Here is a 13344-nt window from a genome sequence, read left to right on the forward strand (position 1 = left end):
CTTCTCAAGCGTTCGTACGCTCTGGCGGAGCGTAGCCCGTAAAATCATAGGCCGTGTGAAGCCACCTTTATACATTTTGAATTAGGCTTTTTTCACATTTATTTATATAGAAGAACATAGTGTATCTTTAACTTTAATAAATTTAATGTCATTGTAACAGTAATGCGAAGTAAAAATAAACGACTCATGTATAAAAACTGTCTCATATTATAGCACCAACCAAAATTTTATGTGCTTGGAACAATTTAATATAATTCAACACGTGTGACGTTTCATCGGATATGGTTGTTCTTTATTACACACGCACGCACGCACGCACGCACGCACACACACACGCACGCACGCACGCACGCACGCATGCACGCACCCACGCACGCACGCACGCACGCACGCACGCAAGCACGCACGCACGCACGCACGCACGCACAGTCTGAAATTAGAATGTCTACGTATATTAGCAGTACTTCCAATATTCAATAAATATGTTCCAATTTTAGCTATAGAAAATTGGTTCTATTTCTTAAATTAAACTTTCTTCTTTTTTTTTTGTTACGATCGTAAGTCACGTTATTGTTTGGTAGTCTGACCTAATAATAATCTTTTTAGGTTTTTTTATGATATCGAGTGACGGGACAAACAAAATGTGAACCTGGTGGTAAAAACCACACTCCTATCCATAAAGCGACCCGTAAACGATCAAATAATTTGCTATTGTTTACGTGTTTGTCAAATTTTTTGATCGTCTGCAGTCGTGTTTGATGGAAATCTAGATTGACGGCGATGTTTGATAAACATGTTTGAAAGTATGCGAGCGTTTGTCAAACCATTCTTCAGTTGCCGCCTATGCGCATTTTTTTTTCTAGAAATTTTCGTGGATATGTTATTTTTATATATTTGATCTACAATTCTACTAAGGCCTACAATTTCATTATTCAACATTTCACTAAAAGCGTTGTACATTTTGACCACTCTCAGTGAATTTCATAACGACCCGTGTTCCGTTCATACTTTTAAATATCTTAAGAGACTTTAAGAGCGCTTTAATTTTAAAGACTTCGACATGAATTGCCAATCGGATTAAAACTTTGTTCCAAGGTGTGTTGGATATAAATTGAACGTTTAATATGATTATCAGGACCTGAGGCTTATCTCTCATTTTTATTCGCGTCATTTTATATTATACCTCTTAGGGCGCCTTCAAATTAGATGCTTTTAAAAGCGCTGCAGTGGCGCGAGGCGCGCGTATATTTTCCTTCACTTATTGTTGCCTGTAAAATTGGCGCGCACGTGTCACGACCGTAGCGCTGCCACTGCACTTCTAAATAGTATAATATGAAAATTAATAGTGGCGCTGCCGCTGCGCGACTGACGCGCCACGGCAGCGCTTCTATAAGCGTCTAATTTGAAGGCGCCCTCAAACTTATCGCATTTATGACGTATTTATACTAAATCTAAAGTCTCATTTAATTGCGAACGCATTGACTAACATGTAATATGTAAATAGCGTTGTTTTTGACGTAGCGAATGTGTTATGCATACAATTTATTAGTATATATTTATTCAGGCTTGTTAAGTTGGAAACGAGGATGTCGACATCCTATGTATTTTGTGACCCAGTGTTTTTGACGACGTGCATTAAAGACACCTATCAATACTCGTGATTCATTATCATACCATCAAAAAAGCTAACTGAGTATAGCATGTAGAAGCTGGGGTTATAAAGTTGATATGTGTTGTGTTTATAACGTTGTCCTGTATTTCGCTTCATAATGTTTGTTCGCAGTAGCAGAAAACAACAAGTCTTCAGTTTGTTCCCAAAAATAATAAAAAACTTACTGAATATTCCCAAATCTGCCAAACTCATACATACATATACTTCACGCCTTTTTCCCATTGGGGGTAGGCAAAGAGAACAGTCTTCCACTTGCTACGGTCCTAATACACATATTTCGCCTCATCAACACGCATCAATGCTTTCATACACGCTCGTCGGTTAAGGGTACTCTTGACCTGGTCCTTCTTTAAAATGGCCTCAATGTGGTCATGATAAGTTCGCCTTGGTCGGCCCATACCAACTTGCCCGCTCACGCTCGCCTTATACATATACATTCATTCTCTCTACATGTCCGAACCATCTATGTATCCCTTTCTCTATCGTTGTCACTATATCTTCTTCCACGCCGCAACGCTCTCTTATCACACTGTTCCGTAATTTATCCATCCGAGTCACTCCAGCCACATTCCTCAAAGCTCTCATTTCTACTGCATTAATTCTACTTTAATGCTTCTTCTGCCAAACCCGACATTCACTACCATACATAAATGTAAGAACCAGCACCCCCCATGCACAGCCAATCGTGCCTTTTTTGACACTTTCTGGCTGTCCATGAAGGTATGCAAGGCACCATTCACCTGACACCCTGCGTTAACTCTTCTTCCAATGTCTCTCTCACATTTTCCATCACACGTAAACATAGAACCCAAATACACAAACTCTTTCACTTGTTCCACTTTCTCTCCTTCAATCAATATCGTGCAATCCGTCATATCTTCCTGTCTTTCAAAAACCATTACTTTCGTCAAACTCTACCACATTTAGTACAATGTTAACATGTTCTGCCTCAGCTTTCTTACCTCTCATTTAAATACTGTCTAAACATTTTTGTCACATAGTCTTTTAGTTTTTACTTTATGTTATTACTGTTTAATTGATTAGGTATTTCATAGCTTTAATGTTTTATGTGTGTACTATAAAATAACCAATACTTTAGGCAGGTAGACAATCATTCATGCTTAAAATGAAACGTATGTACACTCAAGAGCACATCAAGCTTGATACTTTCGATACCTCCAATAAACACTAAGCCAACTTTATTTTTTGGTCATCATCTGTTATTTTTGTAAACAGCCATAGTTATTTACTAATAATATTCTCCGAGAACTTTTTTTTTTTTTTTAAAACATATTTGTGAAATAAAAAATTAAGAAACAAAAAACAAAACACGTCCAAAAATTAAGTTGGCGTAGTGTTAATTGGAGGTAGCGCTTTGTACTTTCGAGCTTATCGTAAGCATCATAGAGTTAGATTTAAGTGTTAAGTGTCAAGCTTGACGTGTTCTTGACCCTGTACAAGAACGTTACCTAATCTATCGTCGAATTGAATCAATTGCGTTGAGTTCTTGCATTTATTCTAAAATACATTGTTTTGCAATTTCTTTATTCCCGACTTCTAAAAATATACAAAAATATATTGATAACTAGGCATAAACGAACTAAAAAATAAAACATAAAATTATACTAGCAAAGTCCATCAACGGCTCTACGTTAATTTTAATTATTATTAGTTCAGTTTTCGCCATCCTTCTTTGCCTACCAATGAAAAAGAAACATAAATAATAATTTTGAGAGGCCTTACATTTTTTGAGGCTTTAGATGAACTGGCCTACAATAGCGTTAGGTAATTAATTAGTTCAAAAAGATAACAATACCCTGAATTAAAATGAAGGAAAATTAAATTATTTTCTTACCTTGTAGCTGTAGAACACCTTGTGATAGGGTTCATCAAGGAAAATACTGCTAAGTAATAAGAACATTACGGTATTCCAATTTTCAGGGCTAAGGGTACTTAACATATGGATGTTTTTTTTTTCAAACAAACCAGCGTCTCGTGGTCACGGTTGATTAAGATCGTAAAGTCATCTATTAGTTATTTTTAATATTAATAAGGTACTCAATACTTTATTATACTTTATTATACATATCATAATGTTGTATACACGGTGGTAGCTAACATGAATTAAGATCATTATGATTTGATCGTAATACCTACCTACCAGTCAACCGTGATCTGTAAAGGGCCCGAAAAATCGGTTCGTTTGATATAACAAATATACACGATTTAGTTCCGAATATTTTATAATGTTAGAATATACAAGCGGAAATTCGTCATATTTTTTTGTTTTTCATTTTATTGTATGTCCTTTTGTATGCACACACTTCCCTAAAGGCCACGTCAAGTTTATATGTAGTGTACTTTATATAGGTAATTCAGGTTTTTATTTTCAAATGCGATAGCACTCCCTGGACAGTATCAACGCCCTCAATTGCTTCCAAGGCCCTTACAGCCCACACAGAACTCTTCAACGCCCACTTGGGGGCGACAGAGACCACTTCGGGAAACTATATCCTAGATTGTCGTCATGTATACGTAGTCAATTAGCAAGACCAGATCGCAATATGACCTTATGTAATCGATTACAATTCTACACATTTCAGATTTGGCGATCAGAAAGTAGCTTTCATTCCAACGAAGAACAACTATTACAAGAACCAGATGGCCACTGCTGCTACAAATTACAAGGTAAATCGTCTAAGACAGGCATTTAAAGAATATATTTATTTTTTACTACATATAATTATTGCCTCTCGCAATGTGGTAAATACGCGGTATCATACTGAACTGACTACAGGTGACGATGGTTACATTTAGTCTGAGATTGAAAATAATAGTTATAACATTTTAATAACAAAAACCGATCTCAAGAGTTTGTGAAATTACGTCTATTTGCCAAGTTTTATAGAAATCGGTTAACGATAAATGGATGAGATCCAATAATCCAGATTTATCCCCTAATTTGCCACCCTTATAGGTGGAATAATTTCTTCAAATTTGAACGGAATCACTACTGACGTATTTGCCTTTCCAACAAAAATAATGATTGAAATCGGTTCAGAAATGTCGGAGTAATCGTATAATATACACACACAAAAAACAGTCGAATTAAGAACCTTCTCCTTTTTTTTTTTACTTAGACTAAGCAAAAATGGTGAGTTAAGCAAATTGTTCATATTTACAAAACTAACTTTGCCTACTTAGACAATTTTTGTCACGAAGCAAACTCAAAGTTTAATTTCTTGCTTAAACTTAGTCAGAGTCCGTTTTATACATTTCGGCCTAAAATTGAGTCCATTCAAACACCCTAACAAAAGGAAAAGATTGACGACAAAGCCGGAAGGTTCTCATTTAGCTATGTTTTGTATGAAACCTAATATCTCTTCACAAAGACAAATGATAGAACGGGAAACATAGTACAGACAACGGAAACTTGACATTCAAAAGTGTTCTCTAAATTTTAAAACAATTTTTGCACTTAATTATATAACATTTAAAAGAGTGCATCGTAGCGATAATACGTCATGCTTTATTTTCATTGTATACATCTTCAAAATATACGAGAATGTGCTTAAAGACAAAATGTATCATATAGATATACCCCTATATATGATAGACCCCTTCAAAATGTATCATTTAGAGATAAAGCAATAAATTGCAATAAAATACTAACAGAGTGACAAAACTCACCTTGAACCTTATATAGACAATTGGACTACGGAATAATCAGAAAAAAATAAAATGTAGCTAGAAAGAGAGTTCATAACGTAATCATAGACCGATAATTGAAGAAGACTGCTAATCGCGGTGCAAAACAGCGTAGTCGGGTACCTTTAGTACCTTTAGTACCTATTGGTCCAGCAGATGTGCGATGAGTACTAAATAGCTATATCTGTAAGTAATTTGTAAATAATTGACGAACTACAATTCATCAAAACTACTCTAACTTCTAGTGATAAGAAACAAATCAACTAGATGGAGTTTATTACACAGATTTTTATGGATACTGCCAGCATTCTTTTATTTTGTTTAAAATTAGCGCCATCAACCCATACTTACAAGGATTAATTTATAAATTAGTTTCAAACACACAATGCTATTGACACGCAAATTTGTCGAAGTCAGAAAATGTTTTTGCTCAAAGTCAATATTTGAATAATTACAAAGAAAAATACTGACTACTTACGTTTCATATTAAAAATTAATTAATTGACATCCATGCATCCATTTACATAGTATAAACTAATTCCAGGCTATCAATCAACGCTATCTAGATATAAAACGGAATTTTGACCTTTTTCAGAGTTACGACCTATAGTATGGAGATTAGTAGTCCTCTTGAGTCCTCTATTTGTACACGGTATAATATACACAATCATTCATTCAATATTTTTGTGAAATAACAATGATTTATATTTTGTACTCAGTAAATTAAATCTGAAAATGCTAATATTTTTAATCTGTTATGCAAACACCAACTACACTACGTGCCGTATGTGCAACATAAGTACAGTCTTCTATTTTCTCAATGTCACTCGGCAAACTTCGTGCTTCGGCTGTCGTCGGGTTTTATTCAATTGCCCTTTGCCTTTGCTACGGGCCATACGCTTTACGACTTGGAATTACATAGAGTTGCTATAAAATTTTTTACTTATTACAATTATTATTATAATTTTTATTATTTACAGTTTTAAAACAAATACCTGTTCGAGCAGCGCAGAAAGTGATTATTCCATCGATGGCGAACATACTAACATGACATCTGACATACTATGTCAGATGAAGAAGTGCGTTCAGATACGGACTGAGTTGAAATGATTAATAACCGGAAAAATATTCATTTTTAGTTATATAAAAGAAGCACACTTTATTTACTTTATTTTTTTAACTTACATAATGTCATGGAGTAAATGTTATTAAAAATAGGGATATAGTTTTACAGCTCTATATAGTTCACACGGAAATCAAAATGAAACGACAATAAAGTACGTTGTTCAAAATTTAAATCATTATAGATTTTTAAATCTAATAAATAATGGGCATGGAAATTAATATTCGTGTGCATTCGGAAATTCGATGATTGCCGAGGGTCATTGAGAAAATAGATAAAACGTCACCGTATTCACGTATTCCCTTTTTTTATCGACTTAGTCACTTTTTAAATAAAAACTCTGCGAATATTAGATTAAGGACATTAGTCAATAAATACGTAAAATGTTCACGAGTGGTAAGTGCATATTGTCTAGTTTGTTTACCTGCAGATACCAAACATAATTTTCAAGACTTAAAAAGCTTCATTTAAGTAAAATAATATCCATTATGATTAATTTTAAACATAGGAAATGAAACTATTTTTCCGGATTTAAATCGCGTATATTTGTTTTTCCAAACAAACCGACTTTTCGGGCCCTTTACAGGTCCCATGGTCACGGTTGACTGAGGTGGTACAGTCTTCAACCAGTTATGTCTAATATTGATGCGAAACGTCGGTTTGTTTGAAAAAACAAATATACGCGATTTAAATCCGAAAAATATTTTCATTTCCTATGTGTAACAATCGCGAAAACCTAAGAACTTAATTTTAAACACTTTCTGAAAAGTAATTCGATTCCATATTATCTCATGTGTATCTACATTATATCCATCATCAAGTACACGCAACTAATTATTTTAAACCAAATTTTTGTTTAGGTATTCCAGAAGATTCCAGCATCTTCGATGATTCTGAGCAACTACGATCCGTTCTACTCACCTCTCTTATCTAGATTGGATGGCATATTCGCCAGACTTGGTAAGTTTAAAGAACCTTTATCTTCAAAGCATCGTACGGCATTCATGACCTCTGATATTTCAGGTCTACTTAAAAATCATTAGTCTTTGGAAACCATTCATTATTTAAAACGATTTATCAGGAACCTACAGAGATACAGGGCAGAGTTTAGATAACAGTATTGATTTATCTATAACCAAACATGTAAGTATACAGAAAATATTGTGTTACGTACCCTTTTGGATGGTAGTTTTCATAATCATAATTTAAAAAACACTTTTAGTTGTTTAAAACAGTAAAATGTTTCAATAAAATAATGTACTCATATACTAATAATTGCTATGGTAAGAACCATAGATAAGAACAAAGGGATAATATTTCTTTGTCATTAATCGAGACCAATGAAAACATCTGCTAATTTAGACAATTTAGCTCATTTCATAACTTTTTGATATATTGATGTTGCCGTGTTGATAATTTAAATAAATAAAAAATAACGTACCTACACACTCAACATAGACCCCCCACTAAGCAAAACCCTGTGTCGCGGATGCCCTGGGCACACACATAGACGATCACAAATTACACCCAAACACACGAGAGAAATAAATGTAGACCATACAAATATTTCTCCCGGCCCGGGAATGGAACCTGGGACCTCTGCGTGGCAATCCGGCATGGTAACCGTTCGGCCACGGCGGCAGTTAATTGTATTCAAATGATTGGGTTCAACAGTAATCAACCGTTTAATGAACCGTAGTCAACAGGTCACTATAAAGGGTTTTAAGTATCAATAAAATTAGGCGTACCCCGAGGTTCTCGTTTGGGACCGTCGTTTTTCAACGACGCCGACGTTCCCGTTTTGAAATCCCCGTCTCAGCTAGTATACAAAATAAATGGTTTAAACGAATAATGCATTTTTTCGTCCTCTAAAGCTCTGTAACAATAGTACTATTTAGTCTTGAACTTTTCAAACCAATCATCCGTCTTGCCCTAATGTAATTCAATTTCGATAATGGAACTTCTCCAGCGGTCTCCGCGCCGCGAACCGACACGTGCCGAACCTACTTATATTGTTGTGAAATCTTTCCCAAATCCAGAGCGTAAATGTGCTGCGAGTTACCTGAAGAGAATAATTGTATACTTAAGTAAGCTTTAGAATGCTAAACTTCTGATTAATGTTTTTTGTGGTATTACTTTTTCTACTATCTTGCTTGCAACAGATCGACACGTATTTCACGACAAAAATAAATATTTTGTCGTGAAATACGATATAATAATTAGAAGACTTCGTAAAGTTTATTTGTCTTTTGTAGGGCACTATACACAATGTTACATTAATATTCCAGAAATTCTGCAAAAATTATCAGAAAGAAATCAAAGGTCATTTTAAAGAACTAGCAATAAGGAGAGCTTATAGAGACTTGATTACATAAATAAAACGAACACTTCATAAACTTCCAGCTATTGAATATTTGCGATGTTATATTAAAAAAAAATCTCTAGGTAATCTATGCGTACAAATGAGAATTAATTATTTTGACTGACGTGACGATTTCTAGAGTAAGTTACCTATATTGACCTGTTGTTGGTAGGTCAATGGTTACCTACGAAATAAAGATATTTGTGATTGTGATGTGGTATGACAAACCGAATTTAAATTTAGAACTAAACACATAAACTTAATAGTCTCATGTAAATATAAATTGTAATATATGTTGAAAAAAGGAGCTAATAGTTTAACTTTAGATTACAGTACCGGAACGCTATGATGGTCGTTTTGACAGATTACAAAAGTGAGGTCAAATCTCAATTCATTATCGTAAAAAATATAATCAAATGGGATTCGCATCTCTAAGTTTTTAAATTTATAACTAGTATTGCAAGAGGTAGCTGATTAACAAGTTTTAATAAAACGAAAATAAAAATGTTTACTTAATATATCGTCAATTCGAAACTGCTTTGTTTTGCATTGAGCTTTGACGCGAGTTTGTCGGAGGTAGAAGTTGTGCTGGCCAGCGATCCTATAAGTGAAGATCGTATTAGAGTTCATTTTTAAAGATTTCGAATTTCGAAAAACAAGTGCCGAATTCTGTCGTAAAATTATACATTCCATAAATTTGACTGCATGTCACTATTGACAACAATGTACAGCAATTAGCTCCTTCAAGGTAGTTATGAATTAATAAGCGGACAAACGTCGAAACGGCCATCATAGCGTGCCGGTGCTTTAATATACTTTAGTAGTGTAACCGTACTTCACTTCACTTAAAGTTAATAATATCGTGTAAATATCAACTCTAATACAGGTTAAGCAAAGGAGCTAACAGTGTAACCCTACGGTTACATTGATAGTGTACCTGAAAGTTACTTTATATAGAGTTATAGTTAGCTAAATATTATTTGCACCGATTCGTCTTATCGCTTCATCTTTAGCGGTCTCGGTAAAGCACGGGCCATGTATATAGTGCATAATTTGTGAATTGCCTATACAAACTACACTACATATATATATATATATTTAGTACTACTAGTGTCGTTATAATACTGAGGATGGTAAGCTACATACCTGTCCATAACACTTGCAGTGCCACTCAGAGCTTTAAATCGCAAAGATCTGATAGGCACTGCCACTGCGCCCGTCACCCTAAGACAAAAGTTAACAAGTCCCAAGTGCCTGTAATTTCACCAGCACCTTACCCTTCAAAACACGAACACAGTAATGCTGACATTACTGCTTGGCGGCAGAAAAAGGTAAGGTGGGCCAGTACTTCCCTGGACGAACTCTTTCACAAGGAGCTCCATTGCTCTACTACTATTATAAGTATCGTGTAAATATCAATTCTAATACAGGTTAAATAACAAGGAGCAATTCTAATGGGAAAAAATATCATATTTTTGTTACACCTCCGTATAACCCACTTTGCATAAGAGACTGCTTTAACCGTATAAAATCAATTGAATTATGCTTAAACCAATTTTGTAAATTTTCACGTCAACCTAACCACCATTATAGAATTGTAATGTACATAAATGTACATTCGAAGCCAAAGTGCTTTTTAACAAATTGTATTGTAACATCAAAGCGCTTTAAGCGTCAATATATTCGAGCAAATTGGCCTATAAATAAAAGTTTCAAACGTGATCCGTTTAACTAATTTGGCCCTCCACAGATCGTCCAATCTGTTATTAATTTTGGAACGTCCTTGTTCAGTACTATTACCGTTTCGTAACAAGCTTATAGAAATAATTGCGTGTGTCTCCAATCTTATATTTGTTTTGAAATATGTTGCTCTCAAATAGAAACTTGTTTATCTAGTAACTGTGTGACTTTTTTTACGTTATCAGGTAACGGGATGAACGAGTCGTGAGCCTGGTGCTAAGCGATACGCTTGTCCATAATAATTGCAGTGCAACTCAGAGATTTAAATCACAAAGATCTGAGGGGCACTGCCACTGCGCCCGTTACACTTGGACATAAGTTGACAAGTCCCATGTGCCTGGAATGTCACCAGCACCTTTATACTTGAACGCAGTAATGTTCACATTACGGTTTGGTGGCAGAAATAGGTAAGGTACTTCCCTGAACGAACTCTATCACAAGGAGCTCTACTGCTACTAAACTATCGCATATACTGCACGTTTCTAATGAAATTGACAAATATCATAAATACCATATAGTAGGTCCTTAAGATATGACACACTGTAATAATATCATAAGCAAATAAGGGCACAGTATAAATAAAAACAATCTCTAAAACAAATATTCTTAAAAACTTAAACATGCTAGCTAATATCCAATGACACTTAACTACTAGTTGCTTTATTTCTTTAGACAGCTATATGTATTATATTACATAATAATATGTTTATTATAATCAGTGATCGGAATTGATGAAGTTAATCTATCTAAATTATGAACGTTTTCTTAATATGGACATATCCATTTCGTCATCAATGCATGTAAAATTTCCTTTATAACTGTTTACTGTTTATTTTCTAAACATTCCAAAATATACGTTGTCTCATGACTAAATGACTTAAATGAATGAAGTATTTAGGTACGTAAGAACCTATAGAAACACAACTACAATATTATTTTTGAGACAGTAATTTATAGCAAATACATAATATAATATAAATATACAGGAAATAATAATTTGTCGCCAATGTACTCAAATTTTAAGAAATAATACACATATTCGAATATAATTAGTTCCGAGAAGTCCCGGGAATTGTAGAAGGGATGTCCACGTTATTCTTTAGTTTGACTAAATTAACTCCCTCAATTCTGATCACTGATTATATAATATCCATATATTGTGGAGTATATATGAAAGATGGCCAATGTCACCCTGTGAGTAGAGCGGTTAGGGTTCTGTCGCAATGTAAATTTCAATTCATTTGTGGTGAGAGTACCAACTGAACATATGTCGACCTTTAAGGAGGAGGAGTTTTGGTCGAATGGTGTCATGAACTGACGTTTCAGAGGCCGGTGACTACACACCCGTATTTCGTTACACGTTGCAGACAATGCGTGTAAATAAATTAGTGTTGTATTATATTATTATGTAACGTTATTTTCACCTCTCCGAGCGCGTGCATAGGTCTCTTCTGCCTCGTAGTGAGCACCTCGTGTCATTAGTCAGATTCAGTAGGCTATTGTAGCGTAGATATATTCTATTTTGTATGAGAGCAATATATCTGTTAAGTAATCTGTGACATAGCTAAGAACCATCCAGATCAAATTAGCCTTCAAATAAAACAATGTATTGAGATCAGGCTATCCGTTTATGAGCTACGATGTCACTGACAAACATACAGACAAATATATACAGATAAATAGACAAAGGCTCATCAAACTTATAACGCTCCTCTTTTTACATCGGGTTTAAAAATCACTCACAGCGATATTAATGATCACCTATAAATAGGAACAGCAAAATTAGAATTAGAAACAAACAAAAACAAAATAAATTAAAACAAGGCGCTTCACTATCGAATTAATTAGAAAACCTAAAAGAAAATATCGAGAAAAGCTGAAAATACAAAAACGCAATTTCCCTTTCTATACCAGCCATAATTGGAACGGTAATTTGAGAACTCCGAATTCGTAATAATTCCCTCAAACATGGGAAGACGTTGAAAGATTCAAGTCGTTAGTTAATCAATTAGTTATTAATATTGAGTTATTATTGACTTGCCACGTTTACATCTCCTCGTAGATATCGCAGGCGTCTAGGTTTTACGTATTTTTTGTCTTTGCATATGTACAGTGCATCTACCAAGAGTTTACTGTGACAGTAGCGACCACATAAATTACTTCACAATTTTGTATGGCAAATTATACAGCACCCCTAGTGGTCACAAGACGAAACAACATTTTGTATACAAATATTTTACGCCATCGCTAGCGATAACTGTCACTGTAATTTCGTGGTAGAGGCACAGAGCATAAAAGCATTTAACATGAGCAAGTAGGGCAACTCACTACACTTCGCTCCAAACGTACGTTGTACCTACAGGTTGTAAACATGATCAAGGTGTCCATCACACTATTCTCATGCTGTATTGAAATAACCTTTGTTAGCTGCAATTTTTTTTTATAATGTCAAGTGACGGGACAAACAATTCGTGTAGCTTACCATCATGTGCACATGATGGTAAGCTACACGCCTGACCATAACAGTTGCAGTGCTACTCAGAGCTTTAAATCGCAAAAATCTAAGGGGCACTGCTACTACGCCCGTCACCATGAGACATAAGTTGACAAGGCCCATGTGCCTGTAATTTCACCAGCACCCTTACACACAAGGAAACACAGTAATGCCGACATTACTGCTAGGCAGCAGAAATATGTAAAGTGGCAGTACGTCCCTGGAAGAACTCTTTCACAAGGAGC

The 13344-nt window shown here is 34.8% G+C and overlaps 1 protein-coding gene across 1 annotated transcript in view; it reads left to right on the forward strand.

The window, feature by feature from the left end:
- LOC113232395 overlaps positions 1-13344 on the forward strand; it is a 166269-nt gene that overhangs the window by 135460 nt on the left and 17465 nt on the right. The window contains exons 5-6 of the mRNA XM_026467098.1: positions 4276-4360; positions 7364-7463. Of these exons, the coding sequence (XP_026322883.1) occupies positions 4276-4360; positions 7364-7463 (185 nt within the window). The remainder of the gene's footprint in view (positions 1-4275; positions 4361-7363; positions 7464-13344) is intronic.

The sequence above is a fragment of the Hyposmocoma kahamanoa genome, unplaced genomic scaffold (assembly GCF_003589595.1).
Source record: "Hyposmocoma kahamanoa isolate Upper Pololo Valley unplaced genomic scaffold, ASM358959v1 76, whole genome shotgun sequence".
NCBI lineage: Eukaryota > Metazoa > Arthropoda > Insecta > Lepidoptera > Cosmopterigidae > Hyposmocoma > Hyposmocoma kahamanoa.